At 42.0% G+C, this 25,504-nt stretch overlaps 2 protein-coding genes across 5 annotated transcripts in view; one reads left to right on the top strand and one right to left on the bottom strand.

Annotated features, from left to right (window-relative positions):
- Window positions 1-21,115, top strand: part of BMX (BMX non-receptor tyrosine kinase) — a 48,418-nt gene extending 27,303 nt beyond the window's left edge. For 2 of the 3 annotated variants that reach the window (XM_021680785.2, XM_021680793.2), the window contains 9 exons: window positions 408-462; window positions 1,699-1,778; window positions 4,533-4,660; window positions 7,738-7,909; window positions 11,109-11,325; window positions 12,186-12,250; window positions 15,714-15,832; window positions 18,261-18,418; window positions 20,638-21,098. In XM_021680785.2, the coding sequence (XP_021536460.1) occupies window positions 408-462; window positions 1,699-1,778; window positions 4,533-4,660; window positions 7,738-7,909; window positions 11,109-11,325; window positions 12,186-12,250; window positions 15,714-15,832; window positions 18,261-18,418; window positions 20,638-20,712 (1,069 nt within the window). In that variant the 3' untranslated portion in view covers window positions 20,713-21,098. Of the gene's footprint in view, window positions 1-407; window positions 463-1,698; window positions 1,779-4,532; window positions 4,661-6,868; window positions 6,944-7,737; window positions 7,910-11,108; window positions 11,326-12,185; window positions 12,251-15,713; window positions 15,833-18,260; window positions 18,419-20,637 lie in introns of all 3 variants that reach the window. The other variant, XM_021680774.2, reaches the window with a different exon arrangement.
- Window positions 21,116-23,378: 2,263 nt separating this feature from the next.
- ACE2 (angiotensin converting enzyme 2) overlaps window positions 23,379-25,504 on the bottom strand; it is a 40,841-nt gene continuing 38,715 nt past the window's right edge. For both annotated transcript variants that reach the window (XM_021680805.1, XM_021680811.1), the window contains one exon: window positions 23,379-24,393. In XM_021680805.1, the coding sequence (XP_021536480.1) occupies window positions 24,285-24,393 (109 nt within the window). In that variant the 3' untranslated portion in view covers window positions 23,379-24,284. The remainder of the gene's footprint in view (window positions 24,394-25,504) is intronic.

Raw genomic sequence — 25,504 nt, 5'->3', positions numbered from 1 at the left:
AGCATTTGCTTTGAAAATAGATGCTATAAGGTGTGCTTCTATCAGATTATTAAAAGAAAAATATAGGGTTGAAAGACAGGCAACCCCAACTTTCCCATTGGAATATTCTTTCATTCGTCTCATCTCCGGCTCTCGCTTGAAACAGTGACACATAGAACTCACGGGCCTGCCCGAAAGAGGCCAAAGGTTTTTAAGTGCTAGCCCGCGGGAAAACAGAATCATACGGAGGTGGTGCAGACTCGCGAATCCGTAGTTTTGAAAAGCCCCTGGGGGGATTCTCTAGAGCAGTCGGGTTGGGAAATCCCTGATCGAAGCTGATGCCTCATTGTACGGGGTAGAAAGTGGAGTGATCAGGCACGCGGTTACAAATTATTAACTCGCAAATATGCGATTCTTTCTCCTTGTAGCTGGTTTGCAGGTAACATCTCCAGGGCCCAATCGGAGCAGTTACTGAGACAAAAGGTAAATTATCTAGTCTTTAAAAAGTAGCCTTTAAGGATCTTTCTCGTTGGGCCCAGAGGGCAATGCCCTTACTTCTCATAGAAACCGGATGGCTAATTATACAGGCAAGTGGTCATAGAGGCTGCAGTCCAGCCCCTGGGTTACCGGGCCCTTCGCATGTAGCCACTTCCTCGGTTTTTCATTATCTCCTGCTGGGTAATAAACCACTTCCAAATTTGGCAGTTTGAAACAAGATTTAGGAGTTCTCGCCATTCTGTCCACAGGGTGCCATGGTTCTGCTCTGTGTGGCTGACGTGGGCTTCCTCACAGCCCAGCGATCCCAAGGCAGGGGTAGATGGGGACAAGCCCCGTGGTTCACCCCAAGCACTGACGGAATTTCGGCTTTTGTCAGGCCTGCTGATGCCCTATTAGCCAAAGCAAGTCTGCTGGCCTAGCCCGGACTCAGTGTGGGAGGGGACTGCCCAGGGCAAGAATACAGAGACATGATTGACTGGGGGCCATCTATGTAACAGCCTAGCTCAACTCTGTCCCTGCCCAGGAGCACCTAAACCGGAGGACGGCAGGTGTAATAGGGAATACCTCTACCTGATTTTGTTACAAAATTGGCACGGAATTAACAGACGCAAACTCCTTCCACCTGCCAAACTGATGCTGTGATACAGTTCGACCTAGTAAAACACACCAGGGGTTCCTTTGAGGGGTACTAGTGAGAATGTGATGACGTCACCACCTAACCCGGTATCTCGTCAATGTTGTCACATTCATAGCTTATTGTCTGCTCTTTCTGAATCTGGATCTGCTTGGAATTAGCACAAGCCATAAAGAAAGACAAGTTGAGCATGAAACTTTAACAAATGATTTGTTCTGCGTCTTTGGCTTTCTAATACCTTCCGAGGTATTCTATTCCGTGGTGATAGGTGGTTTTAAGTGTTATTTCTGAAAGGTTAAAATATCAGGTTTCCACAAACACAAAACAGAGAACATTATCAGAGAGGGTTAAAAACTAAGTGGAGACGGAGAGTCAAAGCACAGGGTAGGTCTCTCAAGGAACTGAGAGAGAAAAGGAGGAAAGCTGAACCGTGGGTCCCCTTCTGTGCCAGTTGTTGGGTGATCTGGGCCGTCAATGACATTTAAAGTCGATCGAAAAGATCCATTCCCTACCACCTACCAGGAAAAATAGTTTTCAAGAATAATGAAAATGTTTTCCATTTCTTCCACTCTTTCCTTCCTTTCCAGGGAAAAGAAGGTGCATTTATGGTTAGAAATTCCCGCCAGGTGGGAATGTACACAGTGTCCTTATTTAGCAAGGCTATGAAGTAAGTATGACATGGATTTCTCTCTTTTATCTTGTGTGTATGTTCTTTGAATACGTTGGCCATTTAGTCACATTTGGGGATAAGACACCATCTTTAAACTCCGGCGTTTTGGCTCAGAGGATTTCTATCGAATGCAACCTTGCCCACCCAGCCCCGACTCTGAGCGCTCGTTCTCTGGGGGAGCCTCTTTTGCCCATCCCAGGCGGCAGCGAAGTGCCCAGCGCACAGCACGCCTCAGTAAACACTTGTTAAGGGAATCTGGGGTTGTTCCCCTTGACTTGGTCCGAAGCCTAGAAAGAGAGAAAAAGCGCAATGGAGTCTGTCCACTCTTGGCCCGAGCCACCTGGTGAGTTGAGGAACCTTCCCCAGTGTCTGGTTTTTAGTCAGTCTCTCCATTAGGGGCAGGGCTAGCAGAAAGTTGCATCAGTGTATCTGTGTTCCCCAGATAGCTCCTTTCCGGGGTGCTGTCCTCTTTGTGTGGTGAAGCTGCACCTCGGGGTCCAACTCCCGACTCCACCGTTTCAAGGCTTTCGGACCCTGAGCAAGTTTCTTAACCTCTGTGCCTCGGCTTCCCCATTTGAAAAGACAAAATAACAATGACTATTATGTTCTATGGATGAAGTGAGTTAATTCACGTGGTGGATCACAACAGTGCCCGACACAGAGTAAGCGCTTAATACATGAATAGCGATTACTACGATAGTTGTTGTTATTGTGAAGGAGCGAATCTAGGCGCTCCACTCCCCTGCCCCAACACCCAGGCTCATACGACACCCCCAGTCACCACCTGCAAGTCACCGTCACCGACACCGACATCAGGATCCTCTGCCAGAGTTTTACAAGCCACTGTCCCATTGGCTGTTAGCTCTTTTGTTCCTTCTAATCATTCTGTGAAGCAAACAGGAAAGCTGCTTTCACTGGCACCATTTTACAGATGAGAGGTTTGGGGTTCCACAAGCGCTCACGAAGACCCACCCACCACGTTAATAAGTGACCGACTTGAAGTTGGGCCTTCCACAGCGGAGTTCGTGTTCCTTCAACCGCACTCCTGCGTCTACGTCGAGACCCCCAGGGTTCTGAGATAACAATCTGGCCAAATCTTGACTAGCACCATTTGAAAATATATATGTATTTAAAATATATATATGTATTTCTAAGAAAAATATTTCTTTTACTGGTTGGATGGCACGACCCTGCACTTTGCTGCTGCCCCCATGTATACCCTGCCCCTGGCACCTATAGGTTTTTTGGTAATAACGAGTGATTAAAAGGTTATTTTATTTTGAGAAATGTTTTTATGGAGTATCTACCTCCAGTTTGAGAGACTAGGATGTGCCCTAAGCAGTGACCCGGCATTTTCCAATGCAGGAAGCCACCTCCCCGGTGCATCTCATGGACCAGGTTGCACACCTAGATGCTGGCTAAAGCCAACCCAGTAAGAACCAGGGGAAAAGATTTGCTTCACTGAATATTAAGAGCTCTGTGACCCTCTGGCCCTGCAGTTTCAGCCAAAGCTGATAGCAGAAGTCTTCCTAGTCAAGATCCTTGACACCAGGTTTATTTTTGAAGGCGGCCAGGTAGAAAAAAACAGCAAATAGATAAGGAGTCAAGTGAAAATAATCCACATTCATGACTACGGAAGCCTTCTTTTATGAAACATCATCAACAGGCTTGAATGAATTTCATACTAAGACCAAGAGCAAAGTAGCCATTTGCAACAAGAAGACACCCCTTTCCCTTTTTATAGTTGCAATTTTAACTAGGCTGGTATTACAGCGACGACAACTTATCAATAGTTTCTTATGCGCCAAGCATAGTGCGAATTGCTAGATATAAAAGCGCATCCGATCTCTGTAACAACCAAATGAGGTTAGCTAGCAAGCAGAAGACGAGGACGCAAAGCCCAGTTCTTGGCTGCTAGGCCATACCCTAAAATCGGACACAGGCATATTATTTCTGATTAGCCCAAATCGATGTGCATCAATTCACCACTATCTTCCAAAAGGAGAGCAACGGGAAAAATATGTTTTATGTGGAAAAGGTACAAGTTCATGTGAGGAATTAAAGGACATCCCCACCCATTTCATCTTGCATGCTCCACTCCCCAAAGAGCCTCCCACCCCTGCTCTGGGTGAAACACCCACAGCCTAATCACCTTTGTCTCCCACATTTTAATATTCATTATTATCCTAAAAGAGAATTGGTGTTCAGAATAATGATCTTGAAGAACTGCACAGCTCTCAATCATCAAAGGAAGATTCTAGTTTTAGACTGGCTAAGGGAGGAACAGTGCAGAAAGTTGGAATTTTATTGTACATGAATTCTGTATGTGCACAAAGGTGACGCTGAGTTCAGAGAGGAGCCCTCTTCCATAATTACCAATTGTCATGGGTAGCTCTAGAAAAACATCAGCTGTCAAGACCGAGAAACGCTCTCTGCCTTCCCTCTCCAAAATTTGCAAATGCATCTAAATTATTATTTAACCATTGTTGAATCAAGCTTCAATCAATAATTAAAAACATTTTAGGGGCACCTGGGTGGCTCAGCTGGTTAAGCATCCAACTCTTGATTTCGACTCAGTCATGATCTCAGGGTCCTGGGGGGAATCAAGCCCCATGTCGGGCTCTGTGCTCAGCGGGAAGTCTGCTTCAGAATTCTCTCTCCCCTTCTCCCTCTGCCCTTCCCCCTGCTCCCTCTCTCTCTCAAATAAATAAATCTTTAAAAAAAAATCTAACATTCTGTCTTCCTTACTAGTGATAAAAAAGGAACTGTCAAGCATTACCATGTGCATACAAATGCTGAGAACAAATTGTACCTGGCAGAAAACTACTGTTTTGATTCTATTCCAAAGCTTATTCACTATCATCAACACAATTCAGCAGGTAATTTATTTCAGTTTTTCTTTTATGGGTCCTTGTTGATAAATAGCAATTTTCTTGGATACTACCAATCCTCCTAATATTCCTAATATTATCGGGAACCATGAAAATCAGAATAAAAATGCTCTCAAGCCACACACCTGCTGTGTTTTTTAGCCTACGTTTCCTGGAATATAATATTATATGCTCTAAAATGCCAGAAAAATGGAGTAAGCTGAGTGACTTAGAAGTAGAGATTCTCTTCATAAAAATATTTGCAGTCTTTTTCTGCCCATAGAAATAAGTTGATTACAAAATTCACGCATTATAGAATTGTTTACCATTGGAGAGAGAGAACCTCCACGGACAAGTTGGTGTCTATCCTGACAGAATTTTTTCCTGTGCTGATACTAAAACTTATTTATTATATATATTAATGAATTATATATGTGTATGTATGCACATTATATTTTTACCGAGATGAGATCATTCCACACATACTACTTTTCAGCTTGCTTTCTACATTCAACATGTCTTAGTGGTCTTTCCACGCAAATACATATAGCTCACAGTCTATTTAGGAGCTACATAGAATTCTATTGTAGAATGCTCCATAATTTATTCACCTAACCCTGTATTGATTAGCAGTTGGATCGCATACAGTATTTTCACTTTACAATCGATGTTTCTGTGCACGGGCCTGTGCACGTGGCTCTGTATGAGTGTTTCTGTAGCCAGATTCCCTAGAAGTGGAATTTCTAAGATAATGTTAAGAAGATTTAAAACGTAGACATTTTCAAATGCTTTTCAGAGACATGCACTCCCGCCAACAGCAATCTCCTTCATCCTCACCAACACTGGGTACTATTACTCTTTAGATTTTGCCTAATTGACCCGTGAAACTGTATATAGAAATCCCTTCCAATGGAAGCGGGAACTCACCTGGTGTGGTGATCACTTCACGGTATATACATCTGTCAAATCATCACGCTGTTTACCTTTAAAATTACATATGGCCATAACATCTCAATAAGCTTAGAAAAAAAGAAATTTAAAAAAAGGAAATCTCCTCTAAGTGCCTTTTCTAGACAAGTGCCGCTTATGGGCAATGCCTGGACGGATTTCCAACAGCAAGTAAACATCTGTGGGCTCAGCATCAAATTTGTGCAAGTCTGTCTGACGTGATTACATGCACATAGTGGAAATAGCCTTACTCCTGGCTTTGATTTTGGTCCTTACTTGTGTTCTTCCTTTGTCCCAATTTCCTCAATTGTATTTTTTAACCTCTAGCACCTCAAAAGTACCCTCAACAGGTATTGTATAAACAAATATCTCCAAGTAGAATGATTCCACTCCAGAGGATGCACGAGAAACTCTACAGGGTATAGAAAGAAAACATTAGAATCTTTCTTCAGATTTTTCTCAAAATCTCCTTAAGTTTTCTATTGTGAGTGTATTTTATGATTCACATAATGTATCAATACAGCAGCCATTTTGGAGGAGTGAGCTTTTTTTTTTTTTTTTTTGCTGATTAAAAGTTTGGGATTTAAAACATTTGGAGACCACTCATATAAAAAGTAAAGCAATATATAGAAAAAGGAAGGAGAGAAAAAGGACACATGCGACACTTCCCAGGACTTGGAAAATATCACACGTTTAAGCAAGAAACATTTTTTTCAATGAGTTCTTTCAAACCACTATAAATACTGATTATTTTAATCCATCTTTATCATAACTTGATGTAAGCAATGAAAATGACTTGACCGTTTAATGCAACCTAGTAATAGGCTCAATGTTTAAAAATCGAGTGGTTTGCTTTTTATTTTGTGCCCTTCTGTACTGTTTGGTTTTTTTTTTTTTTAACCAGATGTATGTGCTGTGTGTATATGTATTTAAATATGGGACTACAAAAAGATAGAACAAAAATGGGAAAATTTTTTAAATGAAAGATTCCATCGAGCAACTAATTTGATCGATTTTTAAAAATCACATAAAGTTCTACTCTTTTAATTTTTGCTTTACATTGAGCTCATTAGTCAAGCCAAGCAAATCAATACAGCTACAGGATGAATGGGGCCAGAATGGATCTCCTGTCTCCATCACGACATCCTGAACTCTGTGCTTTTGCGGCTACTCTGGAGAGAGCACAAGCAGAGGTGTGACCTGGTGTGATATCATGTGATGTCATGTGATGTGACATGTTGTGATGATATGGTGCTGGTTCCATTGCAGGCATGATCACACGACTCCGCCACCCTGTGTCGACCAAGGCCAACAAGGTTCCCATCTCCGTGTCCTTGGGAAGTGGTATGGACGTACATCTGGGCTCTTAAACTCCATTTCTCGTTAAAAAATTATATATATATATTATATTTTTATTATATATATAAAATATGTAATATATATATTTATTTAAAATATATTATATATATATTTACTTAAAAAAAAAGAAGGAAGACAGGAAGAAGGTCCCTATTCAGATTGTGCCCAGGAAGGCTTCAGCAATAATATGTTTGTTCATTTTAAGAAAAAAAACCCAAACATCTTTTTTGTCCTCCCGACCTAACTCTGTAATCTCCTCAGCCTTACCAAAAAGATTGTCCAATTTGGCCTCTTATTAGACCCAGTCATCAGCTTCTAGAACCCCATTGCCTGTCCTTTCTTCTTCCGGGCTTCTGTGCTTGCTCAGGGGAGCCCGTTTTCAACCTTGTGTATTTAGGATCATGACATCCACCCAGATCACAGTTTAGTTTGCTTTATAAGAAAACACTAGTGATTTTTTTTACCAAGCTAAGAGCATCGAGCGTGTCTTGACACCAGACGTTTCTAAGATGCCTCTGGGTGGCAGAGTGTTCTAAGCCTTTTGTCAAGAACTATAGCTGCTTCAAGAACTATATTGTCCTGGTGGCATTATCGTGTGGTCAAATAGGTCATAAGACCATGTCACTAAGGATCTTTTTAAGTGATCAACTTAAAATAAAAAGTCTTGCTGTTCTTTATATTGTCAATATGAAACTCATTGGAGAAGAAATTACTTGGGAAGCTGTCAGCCCCAAAGCCTTCTATTCTCATCCTAAAGAGTGTCTATCTTGCCTTATTAGGAATATGGGAACTGAAAAGAGAAGAGCTTACCCTCCTGAAGGAGCTGGGAAGTGGTCAGTTTGGAGTGGTTCATCTGGGCAAGTGGAAGGGACAATATGATGTTGCCATTAAGATGATCAAGGAGGGCTCCATGTCAGAAGACGAATTCTTCCAGGAGGCCCAGACCATGATGTAAGTTTCTTCTGAGGAATGGCAGTTTGGCCCTTACAGTGGAGGGACATTCATGCTAACAGGTCTGTCCCTAACATTTGCAAGGCCTAGAGCAAGAGCCCATGTATCATAGGTACACTTAGAAGTTATAAATCAAGCTGACACATTAAATAAAATCAGTTCTATGCTCCTACTTTGACAAGTATACCTCCGTAACAACCTGAGAGGCCATATTCAAGTTTAGAATTCTCAAGAGTCTTTAGAGAAACCAGCCTCTGGCCCATGTCACCCCCACTCCCACACCAACTCTACCCCTCTCCTTTCTCCTCCCACCCCCTGCTCTGTCCTGCAATGTGCTCAGTAATTATGTGTACACATAGCATTCAGTGCATCCAAGCTCCCTCTGTGTCCCTCACAAACAGCTCCGTATCAGTTAAGGATCTTGGTTGCGGGTAGACACACCAATAGCGTGGTTCACTCTTAGGGGAACTGGCCCAGGAAGGGCCCACCCAGGTCCTGGAAGAGGGCTCAGGACTATGTGGACAGGGGATTCCAGAGTCCTGGTACCCCAAGGGTGACCAAGAAAAAGAGATGCATGGATTCTGAGTGGGCATGTCCTTGCCCTTTGGGGAGGTGCATGGTGGGATGAAGAACAGAGTGGGGCTCTGTAGAGCACATGCCCAAGAGCAGGAGCCTCTAGTGGCCAGGACTAAGGCAATACTGAAAACCAGTGTCCTATGGACAATATCCTTTTCCTTCCTGGTACCTTCAGTACAGTCTGACAGAATCCCTTTCTCACCACTTCTTTCCTCATCTGATAAATGAAGATACCCTTCCTAACAGGCCTTAGCTCCAAACACAGTCCACAATGCTGATGTGTTCTTTCTCTCAGCTTGCTCACTCACATGTGCTCACTTTCTCTCTCCCTCTTCTGGCCCCCTCTTCTTATCTATGTAAGTACAAAGAATTATTTTAATGATTCTACCTCTTCTTATAAACATGGTGAATCAGACTTTGAAAGGTGACCGACCATCCAGGTTTGCCTGAGACTTTCCTGCTTTAGCAATGAAAGTCCTGTGATCCAGGGACCCCTCAGTCCCAGGCAAACTGGGACAGCTGGTCATCCTGCCTTTAGGGAACTAATCAACATGATATGAAAAACAATGCCATAGCAGGATTTTGAGCAAAGATAGTTGAAATCACAAATCCTAGCCTGCTGCAGAGTAATTGCACTTTAAAATTTTTTTAAACACTTATATAGTGCTTACAGGCATCTCTCTGAGCACTTTATAAATATTAATGCATTCAATCCTCCTAAGAAGCCTAGGAGGGATGTGCCATTGTTATCTGTGTTTTATAGGAAAGTGAAGCAGAGAAATGTTAAGTAACAGGCCCAAGGTCAGCAAGCTAGTAAAAGTTGGAGAGCAGAGATGCAAACCCAGGCAGACATTCCAGTCCATTTCCTTAGTCATTCTTTTGTGAAGACCAAAGGTACCAGGAGAGTCCGAAAAATCACTTTGACCACAATTGCAGAATTGTCTGGAAGCAGAGGTACTATGTGAACATAAGCCTGGTTTCACGGGCAAGCAACCTGCACCGTTCTTGAGGGCCCCCACACTTAGGAGGGCTCTGCACTTGCTTTACTGCTGTGATGTCACAGCTTGAAATTCTTTTAAGACTTATTTACTTATTTTGAGAGAGAGAGAGAGAGTGGGGGGAGGGACAGAGGGAGAGGGAGAGAGAATCTCAATCAGACTCCCTTCTGAGCGGGGAGCCTGATACAGGGCTTGATCTCATGACCCTGAGTTCAGGACCTGAGCCAAAATCACGAGTCAGATGCTCAACCGACTGAGCCACCCAGGCCCCCACCATTTTGAAATTCTTACTAATTCTCAAATAAGGATCCCTGCATTTTCATTTCATACCGGCCTCTGCAAATTATGTAGCCTGTCCTGCCTTGGGGAATCATACTGTCATAAAACTGGGGAGGAGACCTGTGATGTCCTCCTTTTGCAGGACAGAAAAATGTAGCAGAAACTCCTGTAGGCTTACGGTGTAACCCCTGGTCAGTGACTGAATTTACTCAAGGAACAGCTTTTTTTGGGTGAGGGATCTTTGTCCAACCACTAGCCTTCCCTCTGCAGGGAGCAATGCTGAGTTCCAGGCCATTCTCTAAAATAGCTGATAGAGGCATAACCGAGCTCATAGCCTTGAGCAACCTGATAAGGCCTGTCCCTAAAGTAAGAAGAAAATAATGATTTAATTAATTATAACTATTTAACTATAACTATATAAAATAACTTTAATAAATGCTCATTAAAAAATTCTAAAATTGACATGTTGGCTTTAAATTTACTTTACACATCAGAACATTAAAGAATCAGCCTGTAAATTGATCAATTACACGGACAAGTGGATGAACACCATAATAGCAGAGCGTCTGTCATGACCTACCAGAAGGGCTATGTCAGGTGGTTACTATTTTCTAAATTTATTATTGAAAGATAATGTGGGGCACCTGGCTGGCTCAGTCAGTCAAGCGTTGGACTCATGATTTCAGCTCAGGTCATGATCTTGGGGTCATGGGATCGAGCCCCGTGTAGGGCTCTGCATGGGGAGTCTGCTTGAGAGTCTCTCTCTCTCCTTCTCCCTCTGCCCCTCCCCTACTTGCTCTCTCTAAAATAAATAAATCTCAAGAAAAAAGAAAAAAAGAAAGATAATATAACAATAATGTAAAATGAATTTCTTTAAAAAAGAGAAAAATCATGGGTAATCTCACTTCCGTAACATGGCAACTATTTTCATTTTTCCTGCACCCTTCATATTCTGATACAATTATTTTTTGAGAACGAAGTATTTGGACTTCAAAACTGAGAAAGTGAAATGGAAGTGATTGCCTTTAGTGTGTAGCTTCCTCCAAATCAGTCACGGAAATTCTCTAGATGCCAGGGGACTAAACAGGATTTAGGAGACAACAGACCATTGCTTCGCTGATTCTCCGTAGGACAGGCGAACCCAGGAGGCAGCTTTTTTTTTTCCTTTTGCCTTCAAAGGCTGATGCTCCCAGAATAAAATCCACAACTTTTCCCGCTCTTTCTCTGTTCAAGTAGAATGGGGGACATTAAAACCAGCAAAAATCTGCAAGTGATTCATGTTCGGGACATCTGGAAAGTGGAGTGTGCAAATTTAGTACTAATCTTTGAAAATCTGTGGTTTCCAGGAAACTCAGCCATCCCAAGCTGGTGAAATTCTATGGAGTGTGTTCAAAGAAATACCCTATATACATAGTGACTGAATATATCACCAATGGCTGCTTGCTTAATTACCTGAAGAGTCATGGAAAAGGACTTGAAACCTCCCAGCTCTTAGAAATGTGCTATGATGTGTGTGAAGGCATGGCCTTCTTGGAAAGCCATCAGTTTATACACAGGGACTTGGTAAGCAAAGTCGCGGGCCCCTCAAAGCAAGCAAGGGATCCACACAGTCCGCGCCTCCAGAGCTGGTGCCCTTGGCCGGCAAGGAGGGCGTCTCCACTTGTGCTTTGCTCCCTTGTGACTTGCCCAAGCACATGACACTTTTGTATTAAGAACCACAATTTCAAAATAAAATATTTGCGGTACAGGAAGAGAAGAAGAAGCCGTCACGATTTATGTAGCTGTGTTGTGGTATGGAGGAAAACAGATAAAAAGGAAAGACTTTGGTCGTTTTAGTGCGTGTCACAACCATGAAACCCAAGCTGACCTTTGCTCCGGGAAGGGCTTAGCGCTAAAGCAGTCAATGAATACCAGCACTGAGAAAAACAAAACCAGGAGGAAATGAAATTTGTGTGTATCTTTGGCTCAGGCTGGGAGTGGGGAGCGTTCTACTTACTATGCACTGCTATTTACCTTTAGAGATTTTCTTGTGCCGAACAGCAAACATGCCGTGTGTGCTAGGCCAGAATTTATGCCTTCAAAGCGCCCGTTAACATGTGGTACCCCAGTGGTGGAGAAGGAACCCCTAGAAATAGCTTTTCCCTTCTTGCTGACGAGCTGAGGTTCTGTGTTTAATGTGTAATACCCTTCATGCTGTTTGACAAGGGTGGATGCTTGGGTGAAAATACAGATGGGAGCACAGTTTCATTTTGAAAAATTGAGAATTGCAAAGGGAAAAAAGACAACTTCTCAACATTTGCGGTTTTGATAGGCGATCTTAGATTTTGTGAGTACTCTGCCAGAGAGAAGGAAGATCTTGGATTCTCATCTGGGGAGATTCTTGGCCACTTTTACTACTTGGTAATTTTGCTTTTCCCCCAAAGGCGGCTCGGAACTGCTTGGTAGACAGTGATCTCTCCGTGAAAGTGTCTGACTTTGGAATGACAAGGTAAGCCAGCTCCAGCTCAGCTCCCAAAGGGCAAGCTGTGGAAGAGGGACTTCCATTCACATCCACATGCCGGCAGAATTGTGGGCCTCGTGGCGATAGGGAACGTGCTCTGCACTGGGGGGTTCGAAACCTGGATTCCCTCCCCATACTACTTCTGACCACCTAGGAAACATGTTTTGCCTCATTTCTTCACCTGGAAGATGGGATTGTTCTTCAGAAATTATCCAAAGTCCCTTTTCCTTCTTTCAAAACTCTGATAAATATTTTTTAAACTTATAAACAAATTCCATGAAAGAATATTAATAAATAATTTATATTTAAATATTAATAAATTACATAATATAAATTATGTATAATTATATATAACTATGTATAATTATGTTAAAATATATATCAATAACATATATCATAATTATAGATTGTGTATAATTATATACAAAATTTATATATAAAAATTTATACATAAAAACTATATATAATTATAAATTATATATTAAATATTAATAAATATTCACTTTAACATGTTCTAGTCAGATTATTGGGATAAATATGTTTTATATATTTTTTCTTAACTCAGTCAAGACTCCTTTAGCTCTGTTTATCTCTTAATATTCATTCAAATAGGCATAGCATTAACACTAGGAAAGCTTTTGTTGTCACATCATTAAATTTTCTTTATCACCAAGTAAGGCGTGAAAGTAGACTTTGAGATTCTCTTAGCTGGCATTCTATCACCACTTTATGATTTAGAGAAATTATTTTATGATAGCGGTTTCAAAGAGTCTTCAATTTTCTTTATTCTGAATCTTCCTACTATGTAAGCCTCAGAGCTAGCGTTCATGGTTTTACATGGGAAACGAAGACATACACGTCGGCCTTTGCATTCAGCAAACATTTACTTTTTTTTTTTTTTAAGATTTTATTTATTTGACAGAGAGCGAGATTGCGAGAGCAGGAACACAAGCAGGGGGAGCGGGAGAGGGAGAAGCAGGCTTCCCACCGAGCAGGGAGCTTGATGTGGGGCTCCATCCCAGGACCCTGGGATCATGACCTGAGCCAAAGGCAGACGCTTAACAACTGAGCCACCCAGGCACCCTCAGCAAACATTTACTGAGTACCCACATAACACCGAGGCCTTGGGGGAGACACTGATATGAATGGGATAGTCCCTGCCCTCAAAATGATCAGCTTCATCCAGAGAGCAAGAGACTAAATACAGCTATAAAGTTGTGTCAGTTCAACATAAACTGACAAAATTTGGAGGAGGAATAGTGTATTTTCAAAGAGGTCTGAAGAGTTGACTAAGGCTAGCTCTATATTCAGCATCCATAGCCCTAAAACACCATAGGAGGATCTGGGTTTTTAAAGTTTATTTATGTATTTTTTTAGTAAGCTCTACACCCAATGTGAGGCTCAAACTCACTACCCCAAGATCAGGACTCGCATGCTCCTCCAACTGAGCCAGCCAGGTGCCCCAGGAGGATCTGCTTTTTAAGTCTTCTCCAAAATTCAGTATTGGGAAGTGCTCCTCTTCTGGGACACCTCAACATTGTCAAGATGTCCCTTGAGCTGTGTGCTATTTGCCATCGCTGTGACCACCACACACCGAGTCCCCTCTGCCAACACTCCAGATGCGTAGCTCTCTGAGTGTGAGAGAAAGAGCTCCCAGGACAGGGAAACTGATCCCCACCTTGTTCTCCAAGTGGGAATATTGGCTGTTATGCAAGCATCCAGGGAATATACCGTCAAGTTCTTTGTAGCTTAGGAAAAGGGAGACACAAAGTCTTGCTCTGAATAAGGAATCCTGGAGCCATGCACCAGGCCCTGCTGCTCATGAAGTCCTGTGGTGTCACCATTAAGAAGCCTGTGACTTATTTGAAGGAAGGTTTAAGCCATGAACAGGACCCAGTGCCAGAGTAGTTTCTGGGTGTCTTGTGGTGTCTAGAGGAGCTGAGGGGGTCTGGGGGAGGGAAGTGTGGAAGGTATTTTATGTAATCCTGTGAAAGTGTAATTTATTATTGCTATTAATATTCCTATTCTATTCATAACATATTCATATATTAAATAAATATTAATATATTATTCACATAATATTAATATTTTCAAAACCAGATTTTTCTGACATTTTAACAGTAAATATCTCTAACACATTTTTGGTGTGTAAAGTTTTCCCGTAAAGATCACAACCTGAGCCGAAACCAAGAGTCGGGCACTTAACCGACTGAGCTACCCAGGCACCCCTCATTTTCCTTTTTTCTTAAGAGTCATTATTTATTTGCTTTTTTCTAGGCAAGCATATGGGGTTCCCCTCTATTAGTTATAGAAATAATATATGCTTATTGTAAGAAATATAGCAATAGCGTATAAAGTAGAATCTGCCCCCACCCCTTTGTCTTATTCTCAGCACTAGGAGTAACTACTGCTAACACATTTGATAGATGTCCTTTCATACCTCATTTCTAAGTATACCCAATCATATATGCAAATATGTACATTTATTGTTTGTTCCCACAAAAATGGTGAAACAGGTGAAGGGGATTAAGAGTACACTTACCTTGAGGAGCACTGAGTAATATATGGAAGTGTTAAATCACTATATGGTACACCTGAAGCTAATGTAACACTGTACATTAACTATACTGGAATTAAAAATATTTTTTAATGGAATTACACTATATATATCTACTTCTGCACACACCCATTTTCCATGGGTATTTTTTTTATTTTGGTAAATATAGAGCTATCTTGTTTCATAATGGCCACATACTGTTCTACTGCATTAATGTGCTATAGCATATTTAATTGTTCTTCAACATGTGGACATTGAGGTTGCTTCTATTTTTATCATTATTATATAGTGCATATACTTGAATATATATTTTTATGGTCTCGGTATCTCCAGAGGATATTGTCATTCATCATTGTTTATAACAGCAGATTAGAAGCAACTTACAAGGTGAAACCAGATGATGTTAATCCACAAGAGGGAATGCTATTCAGTCATTAAACATGATGCCGCAGAAGAAAATGTAACCACACGGGGAAAGTGTTCTTGCTGTGTTGTTAAAGGAAAAAGCAAACCTCAGTACGACAGAAACCCAATTTTGTGCATATTATATGTAGAACAAAAGATTGGAAAGTACAAGCAAAGATGTATCTTGAATGACAGAATTACAAATTATCTTCAGGGTGAGATTGAGTCATTTGATTTTGACATTTTTGTGTTTTTCTATATTTCCCAAACGTTTTGCATTCTGATTTTGGTATTTGCAAAGTTAGGTATAATTTTTTAAGGTTTACAAGTCATAAGCAGCCTTGGGCTAAGCTACACATTGAAAGGAGCAAAAGATCTAGAAAACCGAGGCATTCCCCTGAGACTGCGGGGCTCTGTGTCCTTAATCAACCTGCCACAGAGGGCACAGCCAAGTGACTTGAGGTCTGTGTTGATGTTTTCCCCCCACAGGTATGTTCTTGATGACCAGTATGTCAGCTCGGTAGGAACCAAGTTTCCGGTCAAGTGGTCAGCCCCAGAGGTGTTTCACTACTTCAAGTACAGCAGCAAGTCCGACGTGTGGGCGTTTGGTAAGAATGTGGCCACACGGGCCCCAGCCCCATTTCGTAAGCTCGGAAACCACAAGAGCAGCAACATCCATTTTTAGCAAAAGCCCCGAGCACTTGCGAAATGACCTTCATGGCCTAAGATAAGCAAGAGATTGAAGATGATGGTGACCTATGCTTGGCCCGTATCAGGATGTCTGCCTCGTATTGTACAAAATCCGCATCCTGCTAGCTTTGTATCAAACCATAGGAGATAAAAACTCTTCCACTGAAGAATGCTAACAGTTTTAAAGGAGTCGTTGAGAATTAGAGCTGAGTTTGCGTGAAGTCCAAAACGTTGAAGGGCTTGAGATATAGTCATGAACTTTCAGCGTGAAAGCAGCCGTGACCACCATTCCCTTTGGAAGCGACTAACCCTCTGGGCATGCCTGGTGCAAACCCCAAACACAACTCAGTGCTGTCTTTAGCCCATACTAATTTCAACTAGGGTCCTCATTAAAATTCATCGCTAGATCAAGGGTCAGCAAACCTTGGCTCAGGACCAAGTCTGGTGGCCTGTTTCTGTACATAAATTTTTATTGGAACAAGCCATGCCCATTCGTTCCTGTATTGTGTCAGATTTTGTACATTTTTAAAATAACTATTACTTTTGGAAAAGTAGTATCGTTCACTTAAAAAAATAATAATCCAACATACACAGAAAAAGAAAAAAAACCACAAAGATAGCACTGTGGTGAATACTTGATACCCTTTCAGGCTGATTAACTTGTCAAAACTAGTTTCAGTCTCCTTGTGTTGATATGCCTTATGAAAGATGCTTTTAAAAATCAGTATCCTTACTCAAGAGTTATAGCTTGTTTTTGATCCCAAAATGGCATTGCCCAGCTTGATTACTCACCCTATGCCCTAGAAGTTGGCTCCAGATATTTTCTGGCTATTTCCCAAAACTAAATCCATTCTTAAGTAATTTGTCCCCAGTGAGGATATTCAAAATGAACCAGGGCCTCTGAAAGCAATTCTCAAAGAGGGGGCCCCACAGATATTTGAAGCAATGATATTACTTTTGAGATAAGTGGATAGCCTTCCAAAGACAGAACTTTTGGATGGTTGTTTTAGAAGGTTGTTAAAAAAAAATACAGCCCCAGCAACTTGTAATAGTGCCTTATTGTAAATATTTTACATAAAATCTGTAGCCCTAAAAGTCAAAGAAATTTTGAAGTTAGTGCTTCAGTTACGGTTCTAGAATAGTTTTCTTCCTTCTTACATATTTCTGGCTTGCCAAAGCTTCGAAGCTGGCTGACTGTTGAAATTCTCTGGCTTGGGCGCCTGGGTGGCTCAGATGGTTGAGCGTCTGCCTTCGGCTCAGGTCATGATCCTGGGGTCCTGGGATCGAGTCCCACATTGGGCTCCCTGCTCCTTGGGAGCCTGCTTCTCCCTCTGCCTCTCTCTCTCTCTCTCTCTCTCTCTGTCTCTCATGAATAAATAAATAAAATCTTTAAAAAAAAAAAAAAGAAATTCTCTGGCTTGGTCAGGACGACAGCACACTGGCCACCATTTAGAGAGCATTTAAAGTGTCCTGGTGCTCTTTATGCACTCTGCATGTCTTATCCTAGTTCATGCTCACAGCAACTCTATGATGTGCAAATATCGGCTTATTATAGACAGGGAACCTGCTCCGAGAAGGGCTGAGAAACTTACCCAGCCTCTAAGCGGCAGAACTGAGCCTCAAAGGCCACATCTAACTGACCCCACTTCCACCCTCAACCACCATGACCAGAACCCGGTTTTTAAACCTGGAGTCTGCAATGGCCTTGGATGGGCTTCAGGACACCACGAACATCCAGAAACCGAACACAAAAATGCTGTGTGTTCACTTTCCGAAGAGAGAGCCAATGGTTTTTATCAGGTTCTCAAAAGGACACCTGACCCACAAAGTATTAGGAACCACCGAGGCAAAACGGAGGAATTTTGTCAATGATTTTATCTGTAAATTTCCACAGGAAGGCAATTTGACGGTGCACTGAAATTGTTGCACACCACTGCCAAGTCAGAGAGAAAGAAAGGGCGAGGACTTCAGTCAGTCACTCCTCCGGGTGGGAGCCGGGGGTTGACTCTGAGGGTGGACGAGGCCCCAGCCGCCTCTCTGAAACAGCCCAAGAATCTTGACCCCAAGTAGCTTCCGATGCGGCTGCCTTTGCCGTTGACCCGTTTACCAGAACAGGCACCCGGGTCCCCGGGAACATGGAGAAGGGGACCCTGGGCTCCAGAAGTGATGGTACAGTCCCACCCTCTATACCCTGTCCTTTTTGCTAGGACTCATTTCCCGGGGATCCCTCGCTCTGCCCCACAGCCTTCCTGATCTGGTGTGGGAGGCTTGTTCAACAAACTCTGTACCTTCTGACCATGGGCTCTCTTTCCTTTTTGTCTGCCATTCGCCCTTCGTGTGGCGCAGGGATCCTGATGTGGGAAGTGTTCAGCCTGGGGAAGCAGCCGTATGACTTGTATGACAACTCCCAGGTGGTTGTGAAGGTCTCCCAGGGCCACAGACTCTACCGGCCCCAACTGGCATCGGACACCATCTACCAGATCATGTACAGCTGCTGGCACGAGGCAAGTGCTCCGCGGGGGCGGGGCTGGAAGGGGCATCAGGTGCATCCACGGCGGTTGCCTAGGACACCACTGGGCGAGTCATTTATGAGGGAAAACACCTGCTGTGCAGCGGGTACAACGGCCCCGAGCCCCTTCCCTCAAGTGTCTGTAATTTAAAACCAGCAACGGAGCAATGTAGGTGCTAACGGTTTAACAAACAACTTACATCCAGCACTGTTCTAAGAACTTCATAAATATTAACCCATTTATTCATCAGGCAACACACTATGAAGTAGGTACCAGCATGACCAAAACTAAGAGGAAACAGACCCAGAGAGGTTAAGTGACTTGCCCAAGGTCACACAGCTAGTAAGAGGTAGGCTGGCTAGTCTCCGAGTCCCTGCTCTTAACCACGACACTATGGGTCTGCACAGAGACAATCCCCAGTTGAAGGTTCTGCATATAGTGAGTGTTTTGCACATTTTGGTCCCTCACTTTTAAAATATTCTATTTCACAACTTTTAGAACATTCACGATTTTCATTAGATTCCAATTTATCTTTCCCATACTTCTTTGCACAAAAGTGAGAATGCATATGTGTGTGTGTGTGTTTCCATTTCTTTCTTATGAAAAAAGGAGCATACAAATCCCCTCCGCAGGAGTTGCCCCTCCATCAATGTGCCTATTTTCCAACCATCTTACCAACACAGACCATTGTCAAGCTCCTGGATTTCTGCCAATCTGATAGATGAGAAATGGCATTTTACTGCAGCTTTTATATGTACATCTTTCATTACAATTCAGGTTTACTTTCAAGGGCACGGGTATCTCTTTCTGAGAATTAAATGGCATATCTTTTCCTTTTGTTCTATCAAGTTTTTTGTTTCCCTCACCTTGATTTTAAAGTTCCCTTTATAAATGAAAGAGATTAGTATTTTATCTGTGATTGTTGTAAATATTTTCTCCCAGTTTGTCGCTTATCTCTTAATTTATGGTAGTTTTTGCCATGCAAAAGATTTTTTTTTAAATATGATTGACTCTATTAATATTTGCTTTTATTACTTCTGGAAACTGAGTTAAAGTTAGATAGGTTTCCCCAGACCCTGATTATGATAGCATTCACTCAGATTCTCCTCTAGTACTTTTATGGTTTCATTCTTTCACATTTAGATCTCTGATCTAGTTTGTGTTTGTTATCGTATACGGTATGAAGTATGGATCCAAAGATCTCGTTTTCTAATTGACTACCTGCTTGCTGCAGCATCATTTAAAGATCATGTCATTCCCAGGGGCAAGATACCATCTAATGGTGCCGAAATATCTAACATAGGAAATTTCCATATGTATTTGGGATTATTTGGGGACTCCCTCTTCTGTTCTCTGGTCTCTATTCATGTGCTAGCACTGCATTGTTCTAATTATAGAGATTTTATAATATGTGTTAATCCTGGGTAGGCTAGCACTCCCTCATTGCTCACCTTTTTTTATACCTTTCCTAGCTATTTTTACATACATTTTTTAAAACTGAGTTTAATTTTTAAATTTTTTAAATTTTAGCTCCAGTGTACTTAACCTACAGTGTTATATTCATTTCAGGTATTATTTCTGCATATTTTAAAAATCCATGAACTAGAGAATCAATTTGTTCAGCTTGAAACAAACTTGTTCATGTTTTGGAGGAGACTGTAGTTTATATTTTAACTAGGGAAATTTGACATCCTTGTGATATTGATTTGTCCTCTTCAAGAACAAGCAATGATTTTCTATGTGCATAAGTCTACATTTGTATTTTTCAGCAGTGTTTAAAGCTGTCCTCATTTTGGGGTGGGAGGTACATTTTTGTTTGTATTTTATTTTGGTGTCATTGCTCTTCTAAATGGAGTTTTCTCTTCCATTGTGTCTTCTGGCTGGTTCTTGTACATGTACCTGAAGGCTATTGATTTTATATGTTAATTTTGCATACTGCTCTCCTGCTGAATTCCTTATCATTTGGGTCGGTTCTATCATTCATTCTCCTGGTTTTTCCAGGCATACAACCATATCTTACACAAATAAAGATATTTTTACTGTTTCTTTTCCAATTCTTAGGGTTCTAGTTGTTTTGTCTTTAGTGGAAATGTCCATAGTGTTTCCACACTTAAACAGTCACTAGCTTTAGTTTTGAGGTATACATATCGTCTATATTTTATTTTTAATCCTAACTTTCATAAACTAAGCCATTGGGTTTTTCTTTTATTTAGCTTCCAGAAAAGCGTCCCACATTTCAGCAACTCCTAGCTTCCACTGAACCACTTCGGGAAAAAGACAAACCTTGAAGAAGAAATCAGGAGATCTGATGAGAACGAATGTAAATGCTGGCCAACATTTTCATTCCTTTTAAGGAAAGTAGCAAGACGCAGACAATGTAATTTAGCTAGTTCTTCTTAATAGCGTTCTGTGTGCTGTTTGCCTGTTGTATTATCTCGAAATTGAACAAGGTAAGAAACAAAAGAGTTCCTTGAAATTTAGGTCAAATTAGTAATTCTGTGTATGCTGCTCTTAATATTATTACACTTCCCAGCCTATAGCAGAAGCACATTTTCTGATTGTGGTAGACAGAGGGTGTACCATTTGTAAAGACTGCATCGAATTAAAAAATTCTTTGTTGGATATTTGTTCTTTTCCTTATATTGTCACTATCCTGATAATTAAATATGCTATTAACAAGTACCAAAATGTGGACATTTGCCTTCATGTTTCAATGCTGTCAAACTTTACCATGTATGCAAATCAAAAGGAGAGTTCATTAAAATATACTCCTGGGGTGCCTGGGTGGCTCAGTAGGTTAAGCATCTGCCTTCGACTCAGGTCATGATCTCGGGGTCCTGGGATCGAGTCCCGTGTTGGGCTCCCTGCTTCTCCCTCTCCCTTGACTCCACCACTCTGCTCATTTTTTTCCCTCTCCCTCTCAAATAAACAAATAAAATCCTTAAACACACACAGAGATTCCTAAGGAACTAAGCTTCCAGATGTTCCTCGCAGTCACCCCTGCCCTAGAGGACCTCCTTATACAGTGGGGCAGCATTAGGTGGTCCGTAATTCAATCTAAATGACTCAACTCTCATTTGACTTCTAGGTTAGAACAAAGACTCTTTGGGTCATATATGTATGCCATGCAAATATAAAACTAAAATTAAATAGTATCATTCAAGAAGATATTAAATATATTTCCACATAGAGCAAATTCTTAAAGATGCTAAGGTAAACTTGATGCCTTTTTTTAACTTTAATCCTTATCAATTTGGATACGGTGTAACCACAGTCTTATTTCTAGAATTGATTGCTGCCTTCTAATCATATTCAATCCTTGAGTTTGGGGCTCTGGGGTGCCTGGCTAGTTTGGTGACTGACATTTCTATTTCAGTCTTCTATCTTGACACAAAGGTACGGAAGTATTATTTCAGTTTCTCCTGGTGATTACTAAAAGGTACTTCTGCTTTTACACTATTCCTGGGACTCCTCTCCTTCACGGCCCACTGCTGAGCCCATAGGTTTTCATCTCTTCTGAAGCACTTCACAGTCTTTTCTGTAACATCAAGGAGGGAGAGAGAAAGGCCACTGGAGGCACAATTATACTGAAAAGACACTAAGTGCTGCTCCTCATCTCTGGATGGAAGTTAACCATCTCCCTTAAGAGATCCTCATATTCTGTCTCATCCCACTGACTCCATCACCTCCCAGCTATTTCCAGTGATCTCTCTTGGTTGTTTCTTAACACATACATGCAGATTCCTGTATTTTCAGAAGAATGGACTTTTGATAGTTTTCTATTTTTTTTTTTACAGAGGTGCACAAATCTCACCTTACAATGAAATGGAACTTTAAAATAACCACTAGGGCATGAATAACATTCAGCGAACATTTCTTGAGCAAGTACTGTCTGACAGGGCTCTTGCCTACCCAAGGGAAAAGAAGGAACCAGTAACTCAACTCCTCTTCTCCTCAACAGGCCCTCGTGAAGTTTGCTTTCCTTTCTTCTCCTTATTTCTTTGTATTTGGTTTTTTAAAAACAACCTTCTTTGTAACAAAAGTAATATACACTTATTGCTAAATTTCAAACAGTACAGAATCGTCTACTATGAAAAGAACCGAAGCAGTGCTTAGAAGCCTGGCTCCCGACATCAAGTCAAGGAAGGTTTTAAGATACCAGTAGAGGTTTATAAGAAAAGCGGCCCAGTGATGCTAGGAGGAGCCAAGGAAAGGAACAATACTCATACCACATAAAACATGCATAATTTTGAAAATGCTATTTAACCATGTTTAGTGGTGATATTTAGCATTTACGGCTATTGTTTTAAGCCAGGGGACTGCCTACATGCTCTTGGAAGTGAAGAAAAGGTCATCCTCTCCTGACTTGGCTAACCGATTCACCATGACCATTATCTCCATAGAATTTATTTTATTTTTTAAAAAGATTTATTTATTTTAGAGAGCACATGTGAGAGAGTGAGAGGGAGGGAGCAAAGGGAGAGGGAGAGAGAATCTCAGACTTCCCACTGAGCATGGAGACCAATGTGGGGCTCGATCCCACAACCCTGAGATCATGACCTGAGCCGAAATCAAGAGTCGGATGTTTAACCGACTGAGCCACCCAGGCGCCCCTCTCCATAGACTGTATTAAGTACAGAGTTACTCTAACATTATGCTGGTCACCACAGAGAGTGAGTTGCAGGGTAAAGTTGGGGTATTTTCATCAATTTTGAATCCGTCTTCAGGTATGTAGTGGATGCTGTGCTCAGAACCGGGCTGGATTCTGAGGTCTACAAAAGGAGTGTTAGGCTTGGTTCCTAACTGGACAGTGTCAACAATCTTACACACCCCTCTTTAGACTGATCTTAGAGCCACTTTGTACACTAAAGCAATTTAAGAAATTGGGACACATTCCAAGACATTTGAGAGGTCAAGTGTCCCAGGCAGTCAGACAGCAACTTTGTCCGTGGAAGTGACAAGCAGACAGAATCCCCGAAGCCCCAGCACGTAAGTACACGTGAGACCTCAGGAGTGTGAATCTAGTCAGTATTTATTGACTGTCTGCTTTGTGCTCAGCAGTACTCAGGCATTGTGGGTGAATACAAGATTTAAGAGATTGGGTACCCACTTCCGGGGAGGACATTCAGTTGAGGTTTCTAGTCACTCCATGGAGAACAACAGAAGTGAGTTTCCATCAGGTGTGCTCTGGGGGGGCAGGTCCCAGGAGGCCCCTGGGGCTAGTCTTACATTGTCAGGGAGATGATGATCAAGCATGGATGGAAGTGAAAAGGCAACATCTGTGACCAGCTCTCTGGATTCTTCTCTCTTCTTTAGACCTGTCATCCCGAAGAAGGCATGATCCAGTCCACTCACCGCTATGGGCAAATCACTATAGTACTTAGATTAACTTAATGTGAAAGAGCGTGCCATCCTTTACACTTGACTTTAAGTGAACAGCGTGTGCCATTCTCGCTCCCTGCAGATCCGCCATTTCACAGAGACGGTCCTTAAAAGCGATCCATCTGGGCTCCATAGAAGGCCCCACTTGCTCCCACCATATATCCCTCTTTTCTCTTTCCACTCCAGCCAGGCAACAGACATTTCCACTTCCATTACCCCGAACAGCCGGTGAGGCCAAAGACACATTTTTCTCTATTACTCTCAAACATGAACAGAAGTGAAATCTCGAGGCAGAAATAAATACTGAAAGCCAGTGAAGATGCCCTCTCCTCAGGCATGTCTTCTTGGGGTAAATTTTCCTGCCCAGAGCCATAGTTTTGATATCTAATGACAGCTTTATAATCTCCTATTATCTGTACCATAAAATTAACATTTGCATGCAATAAAATCACCTCAAGAGGAAATCAAACAGGTTTTCCTAAAATGAAGTCTGAACAGCACCAACATTTTGGAATCCTGGATTATTTTCTCCTTTACTCAAATTCACGGAGGCATAAGGATTTTCTTCACTTCTGGCTTGATCGTTCCTGTTAAATAAAGCGAAGTCACCTTGGTATAGTGTTGCTGAAGGACCTGGCCTCCCCTGGACCCCACTGGCCCAGGCTTCTGACACCTCAGCATCAAATCGCTCGTTGGTGAATCTATCCCCTCCCGATGGACTGGGAACCCCTAGAGAGCATGAGATTCCCTCCTTTTGCCCCACGATTGGTTGGCGGGAAGGCTGGCAGAGCGTGGGAGGCTGCTTAGGGTATCTGCTCCAGGGTCAGAGAGAGCGCACTTCTGTTCCTCAGTTTGCCTATTTGGAAAACGATGGCGGTTCTGCCAAGTCCAGGAGATGGTGCTGGCAGAGCACTCACGGTACCCAGCACACAAGCCTCCACAAATAGTAGCCAGGATTATTCTTTATAGAAACCAAGTGGTCACTTAGAAACGAAGTGGTCATTTAGCCAAGTGCCTCCTTTTTAAAGAGCTTCCCTACTAAATGATCAGCTTCCCAAGTGTCCAGACCAGAGCCGGACAGCTCTGTCGCACAACCACCAGGTTTGCAGACCGGCTGTGGATCCCGATCTGTTACTGACAAGCCATGTCAGTTTGAGAGAGTGACTTGGTCTCTCTGAAGCTCAGTTTGATACATACATGAAGATAATTAGATAATTACATATTGACATCATATGTTTGCTGAGACTATTAATGCGTCCAAGTACTGAGCAGGGTAGCCAGCATGCGGCATGAAGGAGGTTCCCCAAGTAGCTCATGTGCAAAGTAAGAATGCTTCTCAAACCATCATGTGCATACAAATCACCTGAGGGTGGCCTTACTAAAAACGCAGACCCTCCAACCGCAGACAGGTCTCTGAGAAACTGATAATTGTTGTTGGCTTTGGGAAGGGAACTTGGAGGCAAAGGGTGGCAAGAAGATTCTGGGTATCCTTTGGAGTTTTTATAATTCTAACCATATGAATGTATTCCATTCAAGGCCTAATTTTCTTAACTGAAGCTATTTTAGGGAACTAAAAATCTCCACAGTAAAGAACTGAGCAAAATAGACCAGGGCATGTCAAAATTCCATCATGAACACGTTTAGGCAACCTGCAGTGTGCACAGTTTTGGTAGGTGCTATAAAATATTATTAACATTA

The sequence above is a fragment of the Neomonachus schauinslandi genome, chromosome X (assembly GCF_002201575.2).
Source record: "Neomonachus schauinslandi chromosome X, ASM220157v2, whole genome shotgun sequence".
NCBI lineage: Eukaryota > Metazoa > Chordata > Mammalia > Carnivora > Phocidae > Neomonachus > Neomonachus schauinslandi.
Note: the sequence above shows the minus strand (reverse complement) of the source record. Positions and strands in the feature narration are given on the sequence as shown.